Below are 21,807 nucleotides of genomic sequence, written 5' to 3'. Positions count from 1 at the left end.
TTAGAGACTAACAAATGTAGTTGAGCATAAGCTTTCATAAGCTACAGCTCACTTCATCACATGCATTCACATGTGAATGCTCACATGCATTCAGTGGAAAGTGAAGTGAGCTGTAGCTCACAAAAGCTTATGCTCAAATACATGTTAGTCTCTAAGGTGCCACAAGTCCTCCTTTTCTTTTTGTGAATACAGACTAACATGGCTGCTACTCTGAAACAAAGCATCTTGTGTCCCTTCCAAAATGTATCTTCCTCCTCCATTCCCCCCCCCACCGCACTGAACTGGTTCTATCATTTCAGTGCGTAGGAGATGGCTATTGTGCCCTTCATCTTTTGATGCTATGAAGAGACTTTGCTGGTTTCTTTTAATATACTTTGGGGAAAGGATAAACTTGTTCCTATGATAAGGAGTGAGTTCTATTGAATATCCTTCCCTGATGTTCTCAAGCACCCATTTTCTGAGGTGGTTTACCCACATATGAGGGCCCACACTGTATAGTGACCCTCACAGAGAGAGTGAAATCTCTCAGAACACCGAAAAACAAAAGAAATGTTTGGGGCTGGGTGGTTTTCCAGAGAATCCCAGCTGGAGTCTTTCAACTCTTAGAATAGGTATCAGTGACCTCCTCTGCTGCATAATCTCCATGCTGGAACTTGGAGAGACAATGGCTTCAAAGGGAACACTGGCTGAGATAAGGGAGCTTGAATAGTCTCCCACTGGAAGGAGTGAGGGACGTAGTCCCTGGCATACAGCCTCAGCGACGCCTTCGTCTCTGTGCTACCCAAAGAGTGCATCAACAAAATATTTGGAAGGACACCAGATGTTAGTCCGCAATTCCAGTTTCTTCAGTTGGAGTCATAGTTGCCCCCAGGACCTGTCTTTGGAAGTTTTGAATGTACAGCAAATCAGAATCAGGTGACGCGTAAGGCCTGAAAAAAGCTACTTGGGAAATGTAGTTTAAAATAGATTTATGGAGGACTTGGGGGGGGCATATGCTCACAAGGGCATCCTAAGAGTATGTAGACCTGTGCAATAAGAGGCTGCACCAATACTCCCAAGGCTGAGATTGCTGTATCCAGGTTTAGTCTGAGTGATGATCATATTGTCCTATCTATGGGCCATGTCTCACTCAGTTGATATGGCTATATGCTTCACTATGGCCACAGCAGGGTTAAGCTTAGGCAGAGTAAGGAAGACCTTTTTTGTTCTTAGGTATAAGTAGGTCTTGCTAGGGAATTCCCATCCAACTTCATCATAGCAACAAAGCAGGCGAGGAAGAATTACACAGCTCTTCAGCTTTGCCAGTTTCTTTGTTTGGTTTTATGTTTTTAGAAAATAAAACACTGTGAAGCTAGAGCTCCCATTCATGCCTAACTCTGCAAAGCTTAGTTGAGTGTCTGAGGTATCTCACTCAAAGCCTCAGACTTAGAGATTTTCTCCTCTCCTTTAGAGGGGAAGTCTCTCCTGAGAGGTTTTAAGACTTTGTGCTGCCCCTTTAAGAGCTGGTTGGGACCAGTGTCCTTCACTAGTCCCTGGGCCAAACACCTGAGAGCAGGGATCCTGTGAAGGTGTCAGTGTATTACCAAGCAGTCTGGAACAACAGTCTGCAGGCATGAATCCTGCATGTCTCCCTAAGGAAAGCAGTAGCCACTTCATGACCTCCTGTGGGACCCCTAGAAGCTGGTCCATCTCTCAGAGAGCAGGATCTGAATCTCTTCACCCTGCGCTTCCTGCTGCTGGGTCTGGGCTAAGTGGGGACCGACCGCAGTCTGCACCTAACGAAGAGTGAGACAAATTGCCCATTGGTATCTGTGAATTCACAGGAGTTAGAATGTTTCATGGCTTGCTTTGAAAGGTGTGGGAATAGGGATCCCATGTTTGGAGGAGGGGAGGGGGTTTGAAAAAAAAAAACTTGCCCCATGTGTCAGTTGGAACCTAGAGCCTGACACTGGTTCTGGCCTGGTCTCAGTGGAGGGAATTTCCATGTGAGCTGCTCAACGATCTCGGTCTGGACCTTGCCCCCATACTAGCTGGGTTCCTGCTGGCTGCCTGCCTTTACTGAGGGGAGAAAGCCAAAAGAATTTGAGTTTAGCTGCTTTGAGGAGAAAATCCTTGAGGGAAATGAAGAAATCAAGATACAGAGAAAAGTCTTTCACAAGTCCTATGGCAGGTCTGGTCCACAGAGAGTCCTGAATTCTACCATGTATGCCACTTGGAAGCAAAGCAGTCTGGGGAGTTCTACCTGAGGGCTGGTCCGAAACCAAGGGCTCAGAGCAAAGATCCAAGTCTCTACAGGGATGGCGAACACCCCACTGTGGAGACTCCCTGATGTGGAAGAAACTGAGAAACAGTTTATAAGACAGCTATGAAAATCCTCAGCCTCTCGCATGTAGTTCAGCTTTTGATGAGCACTTCCTTTGTCACACTGTATGGACTATGACAGGTTTCAGAATAGCAGCCGTGTTAGTCTGTATTCGCAAAAAGAAAAGGCGTACTTGTGGCACCTTAGAGACTAACAAATTTATTAGAGCACAAGCTTTCATGAGCTACAGCTCACTTCATCGGATGCATCCGATGAAGTGAGCTGTAGCTCACGAAAGCTTATGCTCTAATAAATTTGTTAGTCTCTAAGGTGCCACAAGTATGCCTTTTCTTTTTGTATAGACTATGTTGAGTAAGGGGTGCCACATACCTGTATCAGCTCAGGAAGAGCTGCAGAAAGGCAGCGTGACTCAGGACACCCCTCTGAGTTTGAATTCTTCTGAAGCTCCTGCCTCGTGCAGGAGGTAGAATATGCTGTGTTGGATGATTACCAGGCACAGCATTTACAGCCCTTCACAACTAACCACTCTACTGCATAGTATGGGGTATGTGTGGGAGAGGGTGGCACAGTCCTGGATCCACCCACTCCCTGTTTCTTTCTGCCTACTTGGACTCACAGACCCCACTCTCCCTTCCCAGACAGCTGTGCAAGAAGTTAGGGTTGGGGCTTTACATCCCTTCACTCCCCCACATAGTCACAATCTTGCCCTGTGTCAGTAAGCTGGCAAGCCAGCACAGTCCTGAGTTGTTAACGTCCTTTTTAGAAATGTTTACAGTGAGAAGATATTATTAGAATTTCCATATGTTGTACTGTACTTGAGTAATAATAAATAATAATCCCTTTATAGCAACATTCATCTGAGGATTTGTGAGGATTCATCTGAGTTACAAGTGAAGTAACTTGACTAAGGCCACATGTTGAATCAGTGGCAGAACTGACAACACAACCCCAGCATCCAATCTCCTCCTCCACTGCCCTAACCAAAAGAGCATGAGGAAAGCAAAACACCAGCCTCACAGGTCCCTGCTCAGATTGCTGCCTGCCTCTTGTTTGTTTCCCCCTTTTCATCCAGTCTCTCCCACCCTTGCCTGGCAGTGTAGCGGTTAAGCCTGTTTGCTCTGCAGAAAGGGGATATGTGTGTACGTGTGCTTCTACCTGAGTGTGGATACTCTGCTCTGCCTGCCACTGTGAAGCCTCCCCTTCCTGGCATCCCTGCACCCTGTTACTGTGTAGCACACACACCGTGGGCATGTCTATGCTGGAGCTGGAGGTGTAATTTTTAACTCAGACAGATATACTCATGCTAGCTTTGATTGAACTAGTGTGCTAAAAAAGAGCAGTATAGCTTTGGCTGCATGGGCAGTGAGACAGGCTAGCTACCCTGAGTGCAATCCCATCTGAAACTTACTCCCGCCTCCTGGGTGTGGGTCCCTGCTCCTTTCACTGCCATGAGCTGGGCACATGATAGCTTTTAGAGCTGTGGCGGTGACAGGTGAATTCAGCAAGATGCCTGGGAATTCCATGAACTGAAACCAGCTCTCAGTTGGAACCGGAAGATGCTGCCAGCCAACTGGGAATTTTTAGAAGCTACTCGTAGCCCTTGTTAGCTCTTCTTTAGCACAACATCCACAGATAGTAGGGTGGCAAATCTCATTAGCCTGATTTTACAGATGAGGAAATTGAGGCACAAAGAGGCAAACTGACTTGCAGTGAAACCATGTCAGTGTGGGCAGCAGCCTGAGTTAGCTGCTCGAGTACATACCCTCGGGCCCAGGTTGGTTTGCAGAGTTTGTGCTGCCGCCCAGGCTGTTGCAGCTTCATTGCTGTTGCAATCTGAGCTAGCTAGATCAAAGCTAGTTTGGTTATGTCTACATGTGCCGCAGTCCCACCCGTGATTGCAGTGCAAACATACCCTTCCTCCTTGTTCAGCATCCTACCCACTACGCCATACTGCATAAGCCCTGCTTTGCTTTACTCTGAATCCACCTGCTCTCTGCTTCCCTAGTCAATGGATCAAACATCAAAGGTTATTCTGTGCTGATGCTACTCAAACAATCAACAAGTCAATTACAGCGAGGTCAGAAGAGAGAGAAATAAACTACTCCTTAGTCTCATGCACATTTGGGTAGGGTAATGCTACCATCTAGTGGAAAGCAGGAAGAACCTCAAGTGTGTATACAACAGATATCCTGTAGATTGGTGGCCTCTAAACTTTTTTTGATCACGCACACCTATCAGTAAAAAATTTTTGAGCACCCCCCCAATATATGTATATTTATGTATAAATTATATACATGTAATACTGTACTATTATGTACATTATAAAACACAAAAAATAGAAATTAAAAAAGGATGAGAGATGAAAAACATTTAAAAATTTTTTTTAATTAACGATACAAAAAACTTGCTCACTAAAAAAATTATTAATAATATTTTTAGTGAGAGCAATGGGTTTGAACATGCTTCATTATTTTTGAAAATCTCGGTTTAACACTTTGTGATGCAGCGATTCGAAGGTCTGGTTCTAAGTTCAGTTTATTTCGCATCTCGGTTTTAATGGCTGTCATAGCTGAAAAAGATGCTTCAGAAAGATACGTAGATCCAAATGGAAGAAGTGCATCGTTGGCTACACTTACTAAATCACGATACTCATTTTTCAATCCCATCCACCAAGTATGCAAAGGTTTTTGTTGAAATGCGGCTAGTAAATTTCCATCTTCCCTGATGTCAATCAGTTGTTCTTGCAAACTAATCAGAAGGTGTTGCATTTTTATATTTTTAACGAATGGGTTCAAAACACTGAAACTCTTCGTTTGGAAGATTTGTAAACAGGTTAGAAAATTCTGTTTCCAAGTTTTTTAAGTGTGCAGATATGAGAGAGTTTTTATAGGTGTCACACTTACATAATTTTTGGCAACAAAATCACATAACAATGGAAACATTTCCAAACATCCGTTTTCAAAATGCACTCTCCATATCATGAGTTTCTTTTGAAAAAGCAGTTATTTTCTCACTCATTGTTAAAACGTCACCTTTACCTTGAAGGGACAGATTAAGTTTGTGAATTTTTTCAAAAATATCTGCTAGGTAGCATACTACTGACAGCCACTTGTCATCACAGAAATGGTCAGCAAATTTAGAACACTTGTCTTTTTGTAAAAGAAAAATGAGTAACTCATCTTTTAGTTCGACAACTCTTTTAAGCACTTTGCCACGAGATAACCAGTGAACCTCTATGTGATACAAAAATTTTTCATAGTCACTCCGCATCCCATTACAAAGTATTGTAAAGATTCTGCTATTTAAAGGTCTTGTTTTTATAAAATTAACCACATCGATGACATCCTGTAGCACTTTGTGCACTTCTGACTCCAATTTCTTTACTGCAATAGCTTTCCTATGAATGATGCAGTGAATGAATTTCATATGCGGTGCTATCTCTGTAACCTTACCCTGGAATCCTTTCTTTATTCCAGTCAAAGTAGCCGCTCCATCAGCGGTTACACGTGCACAGTTTTTCCATAAAACGTTGTTTTTATTAAAGAAGTCATTTACTGTTGAGAATATGTCTTTTCCAGTACATCTTTCCTTTTGTGGCTCACAAAAAAGTAGTTCTTTGTGTATTTCATTATTGAAACAGAATCTAGCAAATACCATAAGCTGAGACATGTTAGAAACTTCTGTACTTTCATCCAACTGTATAGTAAACCTCCCACACTGCGTAATTTGTTCTAATACTTGTTTCTTCAAATCTTCAGCAATGTTTTCTATGCGTCTTCCAACAGTATTTGCTGACAAAGGAATGCATTTTAGTTTGTTGCCATATTGTTTTCTGTGTATTATTTCATCCGTTTTTACCGTAGCAGGAAGAACAAGCGTTTCCCCAATGGTATGTGGCTTTATGTCTTTCGCTATTAAGTAAGAAACCTCAAAAGAGGCTTCTAAACATTTATCATTAAGTTTAGTGAAAATTTATAAAGTACTGGATTGAGTATCGCATGACTTTAAACATCGCTGAAAAAATTGTAGAGGTTTGTCTTCATGTTCTGGATGCTTAGTTTTTAAATGTCTTGCTAATTGTGATGGCTTCATACTATCATTAGCTAGTATCTCAAGGCACAATATACACTTAGGGCGAGGTTCATCATTAACGATAGTGGATGTAAATCCATATTTCAAATAGTCTCCTTGATAATTTCGAATTTTTTTGCCCGACTTCTTGTCAAATCTGATTAGATAGTCATTGTTTTTAACCTCGTAATGTGGCTGACCAAGAGCTTGTACTAGGAGTAGGAGAACTATCAGCTCTGCCATTTTCTTGTTGTTCACTTGTGCTCGCATTATTAGTATCTTCAATCTGCGTTTTTTTTGCAGGAATCTTTTTAAGCCACTTGTCCATTTTGTGAGGGTTAGTTTAGATAAAACTAGATAATACAATCCACTTAACCAGGCACACACAAACTGCAATACGCTAAAAGCGCCACTGTCAACCCCTCCGCATTGTGGAACTCCCACTCTCCCCTCAGGATACCTCGCAGGGCCGGCTCCAGGCACTAGTGTAGGAAGCACATGCCTGGGGCAGCACACTGTAAGGGCGGGATTCCGGACAATCTTAGGGCAGCGCTCCTCTGGCTGCCCTTTCCCCCTCCCCCGGTGATGCTCCTCGTGCCGCGCCCCCCAATGGATGATCTTGCACACCCACTTTGGAGACCACTGCTGTAGATGAACTGATGGAAGTGTACACAGTCAAGGGGGAGATTTTTAGAAGTAGGAAGGGCAGCAAGGAGCCTAATTCCCATTGAAAGTCAATAGGATTTGGGTACCTAACTCCCATTTTTGCCTCTGAAAATCTTTATCTATAATGTGGTGTTTTAGCACTGTGTGCAAAGCAGCAGGGTTCACACCATTTTGTCATGTTATAACATGGAAACCGCTATAATATTTGCTATTAAAGTGGCATCATTAGTTGTTCTGTGTTCAGGGATTAGCTAACATCCCCAAACCTTCCTAATCATGAGTTATATTCTTGATTGACCGGTCACTTAGGTAGTCACTTGTGAAGGCACCACAATAGTTTATCTTAATGGTTACCTAGGGCTATACAAGGAGACCTGCCTGCTTTTGGCTTCAGACCAAGCTCTAACTTCTGACCACTTTTCAAGTCAAATAGGTCCAATTTCAACCTGCTTATGGTTTTTGCTTCAGAAACATAAGAAATTCCTGTTCCCACATGTTTTTTGCAGTGAAATCTGTCAAAACCCTATGGGTTCAATTGAGCTTCTCCTTGGGATCTTGAGACTCAGTCTATCTTGGGGAGCATAAAGCCACATGGATTCAAACTGAAAAACATGTATGCATATTCCCTTGCAAAGGGAAAACCATAGGCTTTGTACAAGCCCAGTGGAGTTAAAGCAACCTTCACACTGGGCCAGACTGCCCCATCTCACCTGTGGATGAAGTGGTTCTCCTCCAGATATTTGCAGCCACAAGCAATGTCCCAGGCTATGTTCAGCAGGTCCTGCATTATCAGAGTGGATGGCTGATTCTGAATAAGAGAGAGATACACCCAGGTGAGAAGAGGAGAAAGGTGGTGAGGTGGGGGGGAGAGAGAGATGGGAAGGAAAAGAGAGATATACAGAAGGTGGGGGGAGGAGGGCAGGGAAGGAAATAAAACGACAGGAATGAAGAGGAAGGGAGGTGGGTCAAAGGAGAGAATAGGTTTCTATTTAAGGTTAAAGTTTGCCAGACACAGGAAGTGAGTCTATTAGATTCCCCCTGAGAGTGTGTTGGGGGGGAGAGGGGGGAGTTTTGGCCCAGTCTAAATAAAATAGCCAACACTTGTATCAAAGGTGTGAAGCGAGAACTGCCTGCTGTGGTGTGAAAATAAGCACAAAGGAGCTTTAAAAAGTGGGAGAAGGGAGACGTGGGCTTCTGAAGAATTACTCTGGGGATGCTAATAGGTCACACAGCAAAAATTAGTGAGGTTAGCACGGTGTCACTAGTCACCACCAGAGCACCTCTTTCTGGCCACGTCTGGGGATTAGCTCTACCAGTCCAGCGTCCCTCCTGTGGTTGCTCACTCCATCACGCTTCCTGTCTCACTCGCTTGGGACTCAGCGGCTCCCACTTCATGGCTTGGCCCTCCGGCCAGGTCTCTGTAGTCCTCCCTTTCCAAGGTATCAAGTTTTCTTGGGACCCACTGTCCCAGGCAGTCCTTCCTCTCACTACACCTTAACAGCACCACTGTCCAATGGCTGGTAGGGAAATCCAGCCCCCCCCCGGCACTACACTGGGTTCCCTACAACAAGCAGTCAAGGTCTGCACAATCCCAAACCTTACTGCTGTATCCCTGGCCTACTTCCTAACTTGGCCTTCTCTCACCGTAACATTGACTGCAGCCTCTCTCTGCAACTCCCCCTGCCCCCTTCTCTCCGCCACTGGGCTTTATACAGGCCCCTCCCGTTCCTCTCCAGCTAAGCCTCATCTCTAATTAGTTCTTGATCCTTAGCTACTCCTCCTCGGTACAGCCTAGGTAGTTAATAGGCCAACCTGACCAGCTTAAGCCTTCGCAAAAAGAAAAGGAGTACTTGTGGCACCTTAGAGACTAACAAATTTATTAGAGCATAAGCTTTCGTGAGCTACAGCTCACTTCATCGGATGCATCCGATGAAGTGAGCTGTAGCTCACGAAAGCTTATGCTCTAATAAATTTGTTAGTCTCTAAGGTGCCACAAGTACTCCTTTTCTTTTTGCGAATACAGACTAACACGGCTGCTACTCTGAAGCTTAAGCCTTGTGTGGGATAGACACCGCATCACAATGGTACTCACTGAGAAGAGCACAGCTTAACTCCCATAGTGCTGGGAGTGTGGATTTCTCTGGGTTAAAAAAATCTGCATTGGGGCTACAGTGTATTCAACAAACCATTGTGTGCTTGCTTAGACAGCCCCAAGGCGTTTCCATCAGTCTGTGCACTTAGAGAGCCAGGGAGAGCTACAGCATCTGTGTGCATAGGATCCTACGTAAAGAGTCCCCTTTGTGTTTATTATTCCTGAGTCCTACCTCTTCCCCATCACAAGGGAAGTTACAGGTCTGGAGGTCATTTGGGTTTGGTGCTGGCACAGAGTAGTGCAGTCTCTCGTCTTTGCTCTCTCACATGTGCTCCCTCTCTCTGTCCTTTCAAAATCCCAGATGGATGTGGTTTTTAAAATACCTCACAAATTTTTGCTATGTGACCCATTAGCATCCCTAGAGTCATTCTTTAGAAGCCCCCTTCTCCCACTTTTTAAAGCTCCTTTGTGCTTATTTTCACACCGCTTGCCACAGCGGGCAGTTCTCACTTCACACCTTCGATAGAAGTGTTGGCCATTTTATTTAGACTGGGCCAAAACTCCCCCCCCAACACACACACACTCACCTGTGACACCCACTTATTCTCTGGCAATCATTTCTTCCCCTGCAGGGAAAGTTCCTTGGTGTATCTCCAGGAAAGTTGTTATGACAAGTGCTTTGGGAGCAGGTGGTGAGAAATTACTACCAAGCACAGTGAAGCTCCTGGAGATGTCAAGTCAAAGTGCTCTTTTTTCTCCTGTTTCTGGATGCTGTTACCTTGTTCATTTCACAGCCTGGAACCATGTAATTAGTACTCTAGCTGTTGGCAGCTGGTGTTTAATTAGCTAGATGGGTCATGTCTTTATTGTACACAACACTTGGACATTTGCCATTGAAGGTTAGACTTATAATCAAGTACCTTATAAAGGTGAAAGCGAGGGAGTAAATAAGAGACAGGGAGGCAGAGATCAGCATGTTTTGGGATACCTTTGTCAGGAGGCAGATGGAGTTTCATTTTTACTGTGGCTAAACAAACCCATGGCAAGATCTAGAGCTGGCTGAATTTTTCAGGAACATTCCTTTGAATTTGGAAGGGCTGTTTTGGTTCAACTAAATTCTTGCCCCTTTTGTTTGTTGCTAACATTCTTGATAGCAGGTTTGTTTTCACACAAATGTTTAGGAAATTATTGTTCTTCACACTACTACTCGTATTCGCTGTGTGCATATGAGAACATTCGCTCTTTGCTGTTGTTTAGTCACTATTCATCGTTCCATAGGCCTTGTCTCCTCACAAAAGTTGTATAGTACTACTTTCACTATACTGACCTAGTTAAATCCCTACAACCCCCTTGGTGTGGAGGTGGTTGAAAGTACTCACACCGGTATAATTTATTCTATTATGAGAAGGGGAATACACTGCATAATACAGGTATAGTTTAATGTAGCTGTGTTGGGCTCACAATATTAGAGAGACAAGATGTCTGAGGTAATGTATTTTATTGGACCAACTTCTTTTGGTGAGAGAGACAAGCTTTTGAGCTGACCTGAAGAAGAGTTCTGTGTATTTTGAAAGCTTGTCTCTCTCACCAACAGAAGTTGGTCCAATAAAAGATATTACCTCACCCACCTTGTCGCTAATACACCTGTGTACAACACCTTTATACTGCTATAACTGTGTCCACACTATGGGTTGTGGCTAACTGATATAGCTACACCGATACAAACAATGGTTGTAGAGCAGGCCTTATTCTCCTGTTTAGAAAGTTTCACTTATCCACTCAGGGAGCAGAAGCAATATCATACAAGTTACATTACCAGTAACACTCTGAATAACCAATAGCAAATAGCTGAAATTAGCAGTTTGTGAACAGCCAATACGTTGAAAACTGCTCATCCAAATTATTCATGGAGCCTTTTGCCCATAACAAATACACTGGTGGAAATCAGCATTGATTCATGAACAACCCACAAGCAGAAAACCCAAGGCTAATTCCAGATTCTTTTTTAGTTGCATTGGCTATTTCATTCAACACTAATGGTACATGTATGGCCAGATCCTCAGCTGGCGTAAACTGACATAGCTCCATTGAAGTCAATGCAGTGATGTCAATTTATGCCAACTAAAGAGCTGCTCTAACATCTTCCTGTTAACGAGGGTCCTTGCTGTAATTTCAGCTTTTCACTTGACACAGCAGTGTGATGGAGGCTGAGGGAACATTCTCAAGTGCTGGTGTCCTGCTGACCCTGGCGGAGAACAGGGGAAATGACAGGAAAACATCATTTACTCTGTGTCCTCCTTGATTGCTAATAAACTGGAGTCTTTGAAATACGTAATCAAGAATCATTTTCTATTATTGGCATCTGCTCAAGTCAAGGGAAAGGGAGAAATGTCCAGAGGTTTGTAGGAATTGGGAATCAAGAGGTCAGCCCTATTAAAGTCCCATAATGAAAACGGATACAAGTGGAAAGGGAAAGATGGTCTCACCACCCGGGGTCGATTCTGCCGAAGGAAGCTCTTCATATCTCCACCGGCCATGAGCTCCAGCAGAATAAAGCGAGGCAGTGTCTGAAGGCTCACGCCAATGCACCGCACAATGTTCTGGTGACTGAACTTACTGCAAATCGACCACCACAGTGACATGGAAAGGAGGAGACAAAATCAGAGAGGGGATAAAATCTCTTGCCCAACTCCCCCTGAACTTTGGTGAAGCAGATTAAATAGAACCTGGTTCTGAAACACACTGTCAAAGCAAATCTAGACCTCTGCTAAATCAAAGCATGGTGCCCTGAGCCCAGCTCTACTTACAAGGAACCCAAAGAGATTCTGCTTAGCCTTGCCTTAATCGAACTTCAGAAAGTGGGAGAAAAGTGGCAAAAGCTACCAAATACAACAGCACCTTCCCTCCATACACGCCTGCCATGGTTCTCTAATGCAGAGAAGATTCATGGATTTAACTGTGACGGGGTCATGGGAGAAAGGAAATGTGATATCTTATAGCTTTTAAATCCAAAATATTACAGCTATTTGAAATGAAATGCTATCATGTGGGGATTTGATTTTTTTTCATTGTTAAATAAATTTCTGTGTAGTTGGGGGTCTCAGTTCAGTGTCCCGTCTGCCAGAAACAGGACCAGCTAGTGCCAATTGTAGCAATTGGTTTTGTAATTTTTCTGTCCCCAAGGAACTGGGTGGAGACAATCAACTCATTTAACATAGGCTGCCAAACTATCATCAGAAGGTTGTGACTTTTGATCACTACCAACCTGGGTTAGATATGAACTGAGGACTTTGATGGGGTGGAGGGACAAAGAGGGAAGACCCTACTAAATAAATCAAAACATTATGAAATGATCTAGTGGGTTGCTTTTAAAAAATCATGCATCAGCACTGCTGCCTCTTGCCTTGCCAATCAGAACTCCAACAGTCTGTGGGAGATGGACTGATGTTAATAGATCAATCCCAGCTGCATATCCTAGCTGTGAGATGAAGTCATCCATATACAAACACGTACAGGAATGGTTTTATTCCAAACATTCAAAGAGCAATAAAAATAAATAACCCCCAGCAATACATTTCATGATGGCTTTCAGACACTTTATTTTGTCTAAAAGCTTGCAAGAAATTATAATAGGTGTGGCTCTTTCTGGATTTTTCTGGTGAGTGCTTTGCCAGGCAAGATCTGTGCAATGCCATGGTAAGTGAGAGCCACCTCCCCAGTAAAGCAACTGTGTGCTCTGAAAGAGATTAGGGGAGTTCTTCCAGATCATCTCCCTCTTTTCAAACTTCCTTTGTGAGCTTGAGTTAGTTGCATAAACCCCAGGTTTGAAATACCTAGAGTGCATGGAATTACGGGGATGGCTCAGCCCTCTAGCTTTCCTAGGCAGATAAATTATACACCACCTAGCTCATGAGAAGGCCTTTGAGATCTGGCCTTATAAATTATTGTCTGGTCTATTCTGCACAGACATCAAAAGACAGATTGTGCCTGAGTAGCACTGGCCTGCACTGAGGGAGGTGAGAAGCTGCACTACACTGGTTCCCTAGTCAAGACTTCACCCCTCAAGAGGGTTCAGAGTGCCCCACTCTGCTGCCTGGTGCAGAGACACGGGGCCTTTGGGGTGACTAGTGCTACAGAAGACATTAGGGGAGCACAGGAGCTACAGCTGTAGTTGGCTACTGCTTGAGGGGCACAAAGGGGAAGCTTCATGCACCGTCTCCTTGTGCAGCCATCCATGCAAGAGACAGGTCCAGGGCTGTCCCTAAACACCCCATAGCATTTTTAACAAGAGAAGGGTTTGCCCCAATGTCCTTGGCTGAAAAATCCCTCCTTGGCATGCAGCATGTTGCGTGCCACCTGACTGCTGCTCTCCACCCCAGTGGTGGCTGAATTTGAATAGAGTAGGGTTGCATGGCTATAGGGCCAAATCCTGTAGTTTGCATATTACACAGTTTTCCATTCAATCAAAGGGAGTTTCCTTACACAAGGACTGCCGGACGTGTGATCTACATGGCCAAGAGCCCTAAGATTTCCTGAGATGAAAGGTACAATATACATGTAACACTGTTAAAAGAATTTAGTGCTTATTTCCCAAACAACCACTGGAGAAGTTACTTTCGGCTTTGCTGAGATAACCAGTAAGGGTCTCATGTACAAGGTGGACACATGTCCATTAGAAACTAGGCTGATGCACTAACTCATAGGCCACCAAACAGCCATTGGCTGTAGCAATTTGTAGTTAATATCAATCAGGGCTGGATTGGAACCAGTGACTTAAATGTGAAAGTCTCTCCATGCTGTTATTAATCTCCTGAGACAGTGAGTTAATTTTTCTGGTTAGAAATGTACCTGATTATCAGGGCTTCCATCAGAAAATCCATCTCATCCTGCTCAGAGCAGATTTCTGGCAATGTCTGTTGAGAGGGAACGAAAGGGGAGAAGCACCCAGACAAAAAGAAGATATTTAAGAGATGTACAATAAAGCCAATGAAGATATAATATGATTATGTGGTTGCTGTGATGAGGGTCTCTCTCTTTCCCACCACTTATGTCATATACGACCAGTGAATAGGGGATTGGAAGAGGAAAGAAACGCGAGCTGACTGGCCTATGTTAAGAGCTTTTAACTTGTGTGTGCATTTAACTACATGCAGTGCTTTTGTAGCCAGAGAAAATCACACCTGATTCTATACAAAGAAGTAGTTCCCTAACAACTACAGGTCTGAATAGTTCATTTAAAACAATGTGTACTAATGGCATTGACAGCTACAAACTGCAGGTGCAGGTCTGTGCAGGATGGTCTGGCCACCGCTGTAGAGGATGATATGGCTGTTGCTATCCATGTGCAGACTGAGGAGACAGGCTGTCTGCTACTGACTGCAGGCTAGACTGTGAGGGAGAACATGGCTAATGCCATTTGCAGCATGGGCTTTGGAGGGTGGGGCAGCATTTTGCTAAATGCCCAAGGGATGATCTATTTCAATCTACTACATTAGTGCGTGCACCATTTACAAAAGGAGTATGTTTGATGTATTTTTTAAAAGCTCCCTATTCTATATCCACCCGCTCTGTCAAAGCCAAACTCTCTGAAAGAAGGGACTGATGATACATCCAGACCATGACGAACCCAGCTTCTGTGTGATGATTGCCCAATCTGGGCACCGTGAAGTGATTTGTGTGCGCTCAGTCCGTATGACTTTAACTAACACTCCCTCTCTCATCTACCATATGGACATTATATCGTCTTCCAGAAGGAAGTACAGCAGATTCTCATTTGCTGGGAGCTATGTGAATACCTGGGAAGACAGGACATGAACAGGGAGCAGTAGTTGCTCACTCACACAGAAGCTGGCCACAATCTGGCCCTGGATCATTAAAACGGAAGCAATAAACAACATCTGAATATACTTCTTCCCTCTATTTACTTTTGCACGTCACTCAGAACTGTGAAGCTAGACTAGACCGTTTCACTTGCAGCGTTTAGCAGTTTCAGTTCTGGGTTCTCACACTCACTCAGGGTATGTCTACACTGCAGTTAGACACCCATAGCTGGCCCATGCAAGCTGACTTGGGCTGGGGCTGATGGGCTGTTTAATTGCTGTGTAGACATTTTGGCTCGGGCTGCAGTGTGAGCTCTGGGACCCTCTCACCTCACAGGGACCTAGTGCATGGGCTCCAGCCAGAGCCTGGACATCTACACTGCAATTCAACAGCCCTGCAACCTGAGCCCCATTAGCCTGACTCAGCTGGGTTTTTAATTGCCAGCCTAGACATATCCTCCATGTCTTTACAGCACAGTTAGCTCGAGTGTTAACCACAATTCAACTCACATTCACACCTAAAAACCTCTAGCTCAAATTAAATGAGGTCTTAAACTCAAGCTAGCTGGCCCGCTGGGGGGAAGGGGGAGAGGGGCAGATAGAAGCTCCAGTGTTGTAGCTGCTTGAGCTAGTAATTCAGTGGTGATGCAATAGCTTGGAGTTGCTACAACTCATCAGCTGCCAATCTAATCAGGCTGCTAATCCAATTACTCTGTGCTGCTAGTGAAATCACTCTATGCAACTCCAGTGCTGGTCTGAAGTGTGGTCGCACTCACTGGAGCTAGGCTGGTTGGAGTGCAGTAACTTGAGTATACTGACTTGAGTGAAGTGCAGCAGTGGAGACACGCCCTCAATGCTGCAGGGTTGGGTTTAGCCACTTGCAGGGGAAAGTATAAATGTCAAGGTTCCTTCCCCACTCTGAACTCTAGGGTACAGATGTGGGGACCTGCATGAAAACCTCCTAACCTTATACCAGTTTAGGTTAAAACTTAGGTTAAAACCCCAAGGTATAAACTATTTTACCCTTTGCCGTTGGACTTCCATTGCCACCACCAAACATTAACCGGGTTTGTTTTTGGAAACGTCTTTCCCCCCAAAATCTTCACCAAAACCTTGCACCCCCTTCCTGGGGAAGGTTTGATAAAAATCCTCACCACTTTGCATGGGTGACCACAGATCCAAACCCTTGGATCTTAAGAACAATGAAAAAAGCATTCAGTTTCTTACCAGAAGAATTTTAATAGAAGAAACAGTAAAAAGAATCACCTCTGTAAAATCAGGATGGTAAATACCTTACAGGGTAATTAGATTCAAAACATAGAGAATCCCTCTAGGCAAAACCTTAAGTTACAAAAAGACACAAAGACAGGAATATCCATTCTATTCAGCATAGCTTAATTTTCTCAGCCATTTAAAGAAATCATAATCTAACGCATATCTAGCTAGCTAGATTACTTACTAAATTCTAAGACTCCATTCCTGTTCTGTCCCAGGCAAAAGCATCACACAGACAGACCCTTTGTTTCTCCCTCCCTCCAGCTTTAGAAAGTATCTTGTCTCCACATTGGTCATTTTGGTCAGGTGCCAGTGAGGTTATCCTAGCTTCTTAACCCTTTACAGGTGAAAGGGTTTTTCCTCTGGCCAGGAGGGATTTTAAAAGTGTTTACCCTTCCCTTTATATTTATGACAATACACAAAAATGACAAATGAATCTCACTGACATTAAAAAATGACTCATGAAAGTCTCACGATTAATATTAGATTTTTAAACCTTTTTTTGGTAACAAAGCCTAACTGGGGGGAGGCCCTAAAACACAACACTTGATCATGGCCCTTTGATACATGAGTTTACAGTACTATAATTAATGCTACTAAACACCATTTAATTTCAGAAGTTAGGGGCTCACAACCTTTGTAGGCAACTGCACCAATATACGAGAACACTAGCTAGTGTCCACTGCCTTCCAGTCACTTGTGTGTTAGCTTGGGCATTCCAAATTCCTTAGCAGACTGGAGTACCTGTTACTGAATGAGAAAGGCAGAGCACCAGAACCTAGGACAGGGACTTATCAAGGGGTGAACACCAGAACAGCCATACTGGATCATACCAATGGTCCATCTAGCCCAGTATCCTGTCTTCCAATGCCAGGTGCTTCAGAGGGAATGAACACAACGGGCAATCATTGAGTGATCCATCTCCTGTCATCCACTCCCAGCTTTTGGCAAACAGAGGCTAGGGACACCCAGATCATGGGTTGAATCCCTGACCATCTTGGCTAATAGCTATTGATGGACCTATTCTTTATGAGCTTATCTAATTCTTTTTTAAACCCCATTATAGTTTAGACCTTCACAACATCCCCTGGCAAAGAGTTCCACAGATTGACTGTGAATCATGTGAAGAAGTACTTCCTTCTGTTTGTTTTAAACCTACGGCCTATTAATTTAATTGAGTAACCCCTGGTTCCTGTGTTATGTGAAGGGGTAAATAACACTTCCTTATTCACTTTGTCCACACCATTCACAATTTTATAGACCTCTATCATGTTCCCTCTTAGTCGTCTCTTTTCCAAGATGAAAAATCCCAGTCTTTTTTATCTCTCTGCTTACAGCAGCTGTTCCATACCCTTAATCATTTTTGTTGCCCCTCTCTGTGCCTTTTCCAATTCTAGTATGTTTTTAGAGATGGGGCAACCAGAACGGCACATAGTATTTAATGTGTGGGGATACCATGGATTTATATAGTGGTATTTTGATATTTTCTGTCTTATTATCTATCCCTTTCCTAATGGTTCCTAACATTCTGTTAGCTTTTTTGTCTGCCGCTGCACATTCAACAGATGTTTTCAGAGAACTATCTACAGTGACTCCAAGAGCTCTTTCTTGAATGGTAACAGCCAATTTAGACCTCATCATTTTATATGGATAGTTGGGATTATATTTTCCAGTTTGCATTACTTTGCATTTATTAACATTGAATTTCATCTACCATTTTGTTGGCCAGTCATCCAGTTGCCTGGTCACCCAGTTTTGTGAGATCCTTTTGTAACTCTTCACCATCTTGTTTTGGACTTCACTATCCTGAGTAGTTTTGTATCATCTGAAAATTTTGCCACCTCACAGTTTACCCATTTTTCTGGATCATTTATGAATATGTTGAAGAGCACTGGTCCCAGTACAAATTCCTGGGGGACACCACTATTTACCTCTCCATTCTGAAAACTGATAATTTATTCCTACCGTTTGTTTCCTGTCTTTCCAGTTATTGATCCGTGAGAGGATCTTCCCTCTGAGCCCATGACTGCTTACTTTGCTTAAGAGCCTTGGGTGAAGGATTTGTCAAAGGCTTTTTGAAAGTCCAAGTACATATATCCACTGGATCCCCCTTGATCACATGTTTGTTGGACTGCCTCAAAGAATTCTAGTAGATTGGTGAGGCATGATTTCCCTTTAAAAAAGCCGTGTTGACTCTTCCCCAAAAAGTCATGTTCTTCTAGGTGTCTGATAATTCTGTTCCTTCCTATAGTTTCAACCAGTTTGCCCTGTACTGCAGTCAGGCTTACCAGTCTGTAATTGCCAGGATTGCCTCTGGAGCCTTTTTTAAAAAGGAAGGGGAGTCTGGACTATCAGTAATGGCTGGAATTGCTGGAGTAGTGTCTATGGGTACACTTGGAGCTGGGGGTGATTCCCAGCTTGAGGAGACATACCTGTGTTAGCTCTGACCAAGCTAGCATGTTAACAATAGAGTGCAGCTGTGGCAGTGCAAGCTGTGGGACAGGCTAGCCTCCCCGAGTACATGCCAAGGGAATCTGAGGGCACCTATATGGCGCGGCTAGCTGCTTGCACGGCCACAGCTGCACTCTATTTTAGCACGCTAGCTTGACGAGAACTAGCACGAGTATGTCTCCTTGAGTTGGGAATCACACCCCCAGCTCCAAGTGTAGATGTACCCTAAAGGTGGCTTACATGACTATTACTGTACTGAAAGGCTCTCAGCGAACACCATAAGAGAAACTCAAGCTTTTGGGTCAAATTCTCTGCTGGTATCAAATAGCAGAGCTCCCTGACTTCAGTGGAGCTGGGCTGATTGACACTAGCAGAGGATTTAGCACTTTGTTTTAATTTTAGCTAATATATTTTATATGGGTGGGTGACGGAGATTCATACAGCCTCCGCTTAGCTGTAGTAGGAGAGGCTCTCTCTGGTGTTGGCCGCAGAGGCCGAGGGACAGACTCTCTTCTTCAAGTTCTGCCGTGCAAAGGCCTTTGACACAGTGGGCCCAGTTATTCCACTGAAATTAACATAACAGTTCCCACGCCCATTAGACCATCAGGTGTAGCCACTACAAAGTCCTGCTGCAAACGAGAACTGTTTATCTGCAATCTGCTGCTATTGCTACGTGGCTTAAAAATCAAAACAATGGGAAGCTCATAACTCCTACGTGTGACATTAGCAGCATGTGTAACACTGTTAACCATGCAGTATATCATAATTGTAACAAGCCATTTCTAATTGGAACCTTAATATGGTAACATCACTCTCATGGGTATTCACTACTGTACAGGAAAGATTAGGCCATTAGCTGTAGGTACTGACCTTGATAGCCACCTGAAGAGGGTTGGGATCCCCTGAGATTCCTATCACAGTCCCCTCATAAACCTCACCAAATGCACCATGCCCTAGGGCCCTGAAGGGAAGAGAAAAAGCAGGTATTACTGTATCAAGTTCAGGAATAGGTTTTGGACTTGTTCTCGTAACTGGAATCCAGGGCAAAGTAATCAGTCCCAGACATGGCCTAGTGTCAAAATGTCCAGAATCGCCTCTGAACCCATTCTGGTGCTGTAATGTTAGACCTTCAGTAGTACTGAAACCACAGGAATCTACTGTATGCTGACAAAGTAACTGCCTGAATCTATACTGCTACCAGCACCCTAAGATTTGGTGACAGATCTATATAATAAGATTCGAGGAATGTCACTCAGTGCGCCACTCTGAAGCGGAGAAGGTCTGTTGAGTCAATGTGAAGCAATGGAAGCAGCTACAAGCATAGTTTAGGGGTCTCTGTTCAGAATATCACCTGGTTGAATCATCACTGAGATTCGCAGTCTGTTACCATCCAATTTTTAAGTTCTCAGCCATTTTCAGCTTTTCTACACAGATGACTCCATGAAATACATCTGAGCAATAGCATGGGCTTTCAGCTACTAGTGATGATATTAAGGCTACAGTGAATCAGGGCGTCAGAGAGAGAGAGAGAGAGAGAAGGCTGTGGGCTGATGTCTGAAGGCGGTGAAGTAACAGAATAAATATAGGTGGTAAAATTTTGCCCATACTCCCTATGCCCTCTTAACTGACATCAGCTGGATTGCAGGGGCCATGAGAGTAGCCCAGGGTGTCTTTCCCTGTGATGCGAGTTTCTGTTCTGATGCAGAAAAGGAAACATTGCTATGGACCTGGAAGGGATTTGTTGGGAGCCAGGCAGCCCCAGTAATTCAGGACATCCCAAAAGTGTAATGGAGGGAACCATACAGGGAATCTTCTTACTTCTACCTGGAAGCCAGTCAGTCAATGGGACATGTGACTCAAGAGTTTAAGTTAAACATGTGCTTAAGTCAGGGCCTAATTCTTAGAAAGTGGTGCCTTGTAGAACGTAAAAGTGAGGCATAGGTGTTATAAGCAGCTGTCATGAAAGCCACATTTAGGCTGTACCAAGCTGGACTGTGAGCTGCCAACTAGCCCTCAGTCTCTTGTTCTCCATGCTCCATAGCACATTTTAAACATTCAAAAAAATAAATATGTGACCCTGCCACCTTTACCAAAGGCTACAATTCCTCTCCTGAATCAAGGAGCAGGCCCAGCAGCAAACCTTACCGAAGCAGGGAGATGTTTTTCCGGGGGATCTCCTTCAGCTCGCTCAGCGTGGCAGCCTTTCCTGCAAAGCAGTAGTTGGGGTTGTAATCAGTCATGATGGTGGAGGTGCGGATTTTGCTCAGTTTATATTCTGGGCTCTGCAGTCGTGCTCTGGCTCCTTCCAGCTGCTGCTTCTTACGGTGATAAACTGTGGGAGCACACCACAAAAGAACAGAGGGTGAAATGTCAACATGTGGGTAGAGCAGAGGAAACAATACCAGCAGCACAGAACAATCAACAACACAAAGAGACCAAGTCAGCAGTTATGAATCCAAGTAATATTCTTAAATCCCCAGCATCATCCCCATTCTTTCTCTTTACAGCAACTTCTCCATCTTGGATGGGATACACGAGCATGGAGTATTGGCCATATGTAGTCCTGGATCCCGGGTGAAGCCTGGGCTCCATCTCCCTTTCTCTGGAGCAGCCTCCCCTGAACCGATGAGCAAGAGGACTTGCTGTCACTCAAGCAAGATAACAAAGCAAGTGGCAATCAGACTGAGAGCATGCCATGCTCTTGAATGAGTTCTGTCTTTAACCAGTGGTCATGACGGCAGTCTATGGATTAGTGGCTGCTAAAGGAGGGCCTGCTAAGTGATCTAAGTGGTTTTCTCCCAGAAGGAGAAAGGCCAGTGCAGTCTCTGCTCATGGGGCTACTACTGTGCCCTATCCTTACATGGGGCAGACAAAGGGTGATGTTTCTTGCTGGCTCCCCATGCCTTGATTTATGCAAGGGTAGAACATAGTCTGGCCCCAATTATTAGCAGCAGCAGTAATGTAATCTGCAGGCAGACTAGTTTTCCTCTGGCTTTGGCTGGTAGTCGGCAGTCTCCTGGCTGGAGCCCCTCTCAATTCCTCATCAGTACCATGGTTAGCAGAATATAACTTTAAGGTGGGCTCCCTTCTTCCAGTGGCATCAACTCAGA

At 44.1% G+C, this 21,807-nt stretch overlaps 1 protein-coding gene across 2 annotated transcripts in view; it reads right to left on the bottom strand.

Moving 5' to 3' along the window:
• Positions 1-21,807, bottom strand: part of LTK (leukocyte receptor tyrosine kinase) — a 166,287-nt gene that overhangs the window by 21,857 nt on the left and 122,623 nt on the right. For both annotated transcript variants that reach the window (XM_038404861.2, XM_043515976.1), the window contains exons 20-24: positions 20,843-21,029; positions 19,568-19,658; positions 14,001-14,065; positions 11,639-11,768; positions 7,771-7,868 (exon numbers count right to left, since the gene is read on the bottom strand). In XM_038404861.2, coding sequence (XP_038260789.1) covers positions 7,771-7,868; positions 11,639-11,768; positions 14,001-14,065; positions 19,568-19,658; positions 20,843-21,029 — 571 coding nt within the window. The remainder of the gene's footprint in view (positions 1-7,770; positions 7,869-11,638; positions 11,769-14,000; positions 14,066-19,567; positions 19,659-20,842; positions 21,030-21,807) is intronic.

The sequence above is a fragment of the Dermochelys coriacea genome, chromosome 6 (genome assembly GCF_009764565.3).
Source record: "Dermochelys coriacea isolate rDerCor1 chromosome 6, rDerCor1.pri.v4, whole genome shotgun sequence".
Classification (NCBI taxonomy): Eukaryota; Metazoa; Chordata; order Testudines; family Dermochelyidae; genus Dermochelys; species Dermochelys coriacea.
This window is presented reverse-complemented; position numbering and strand designations above follow the sequence as displayed.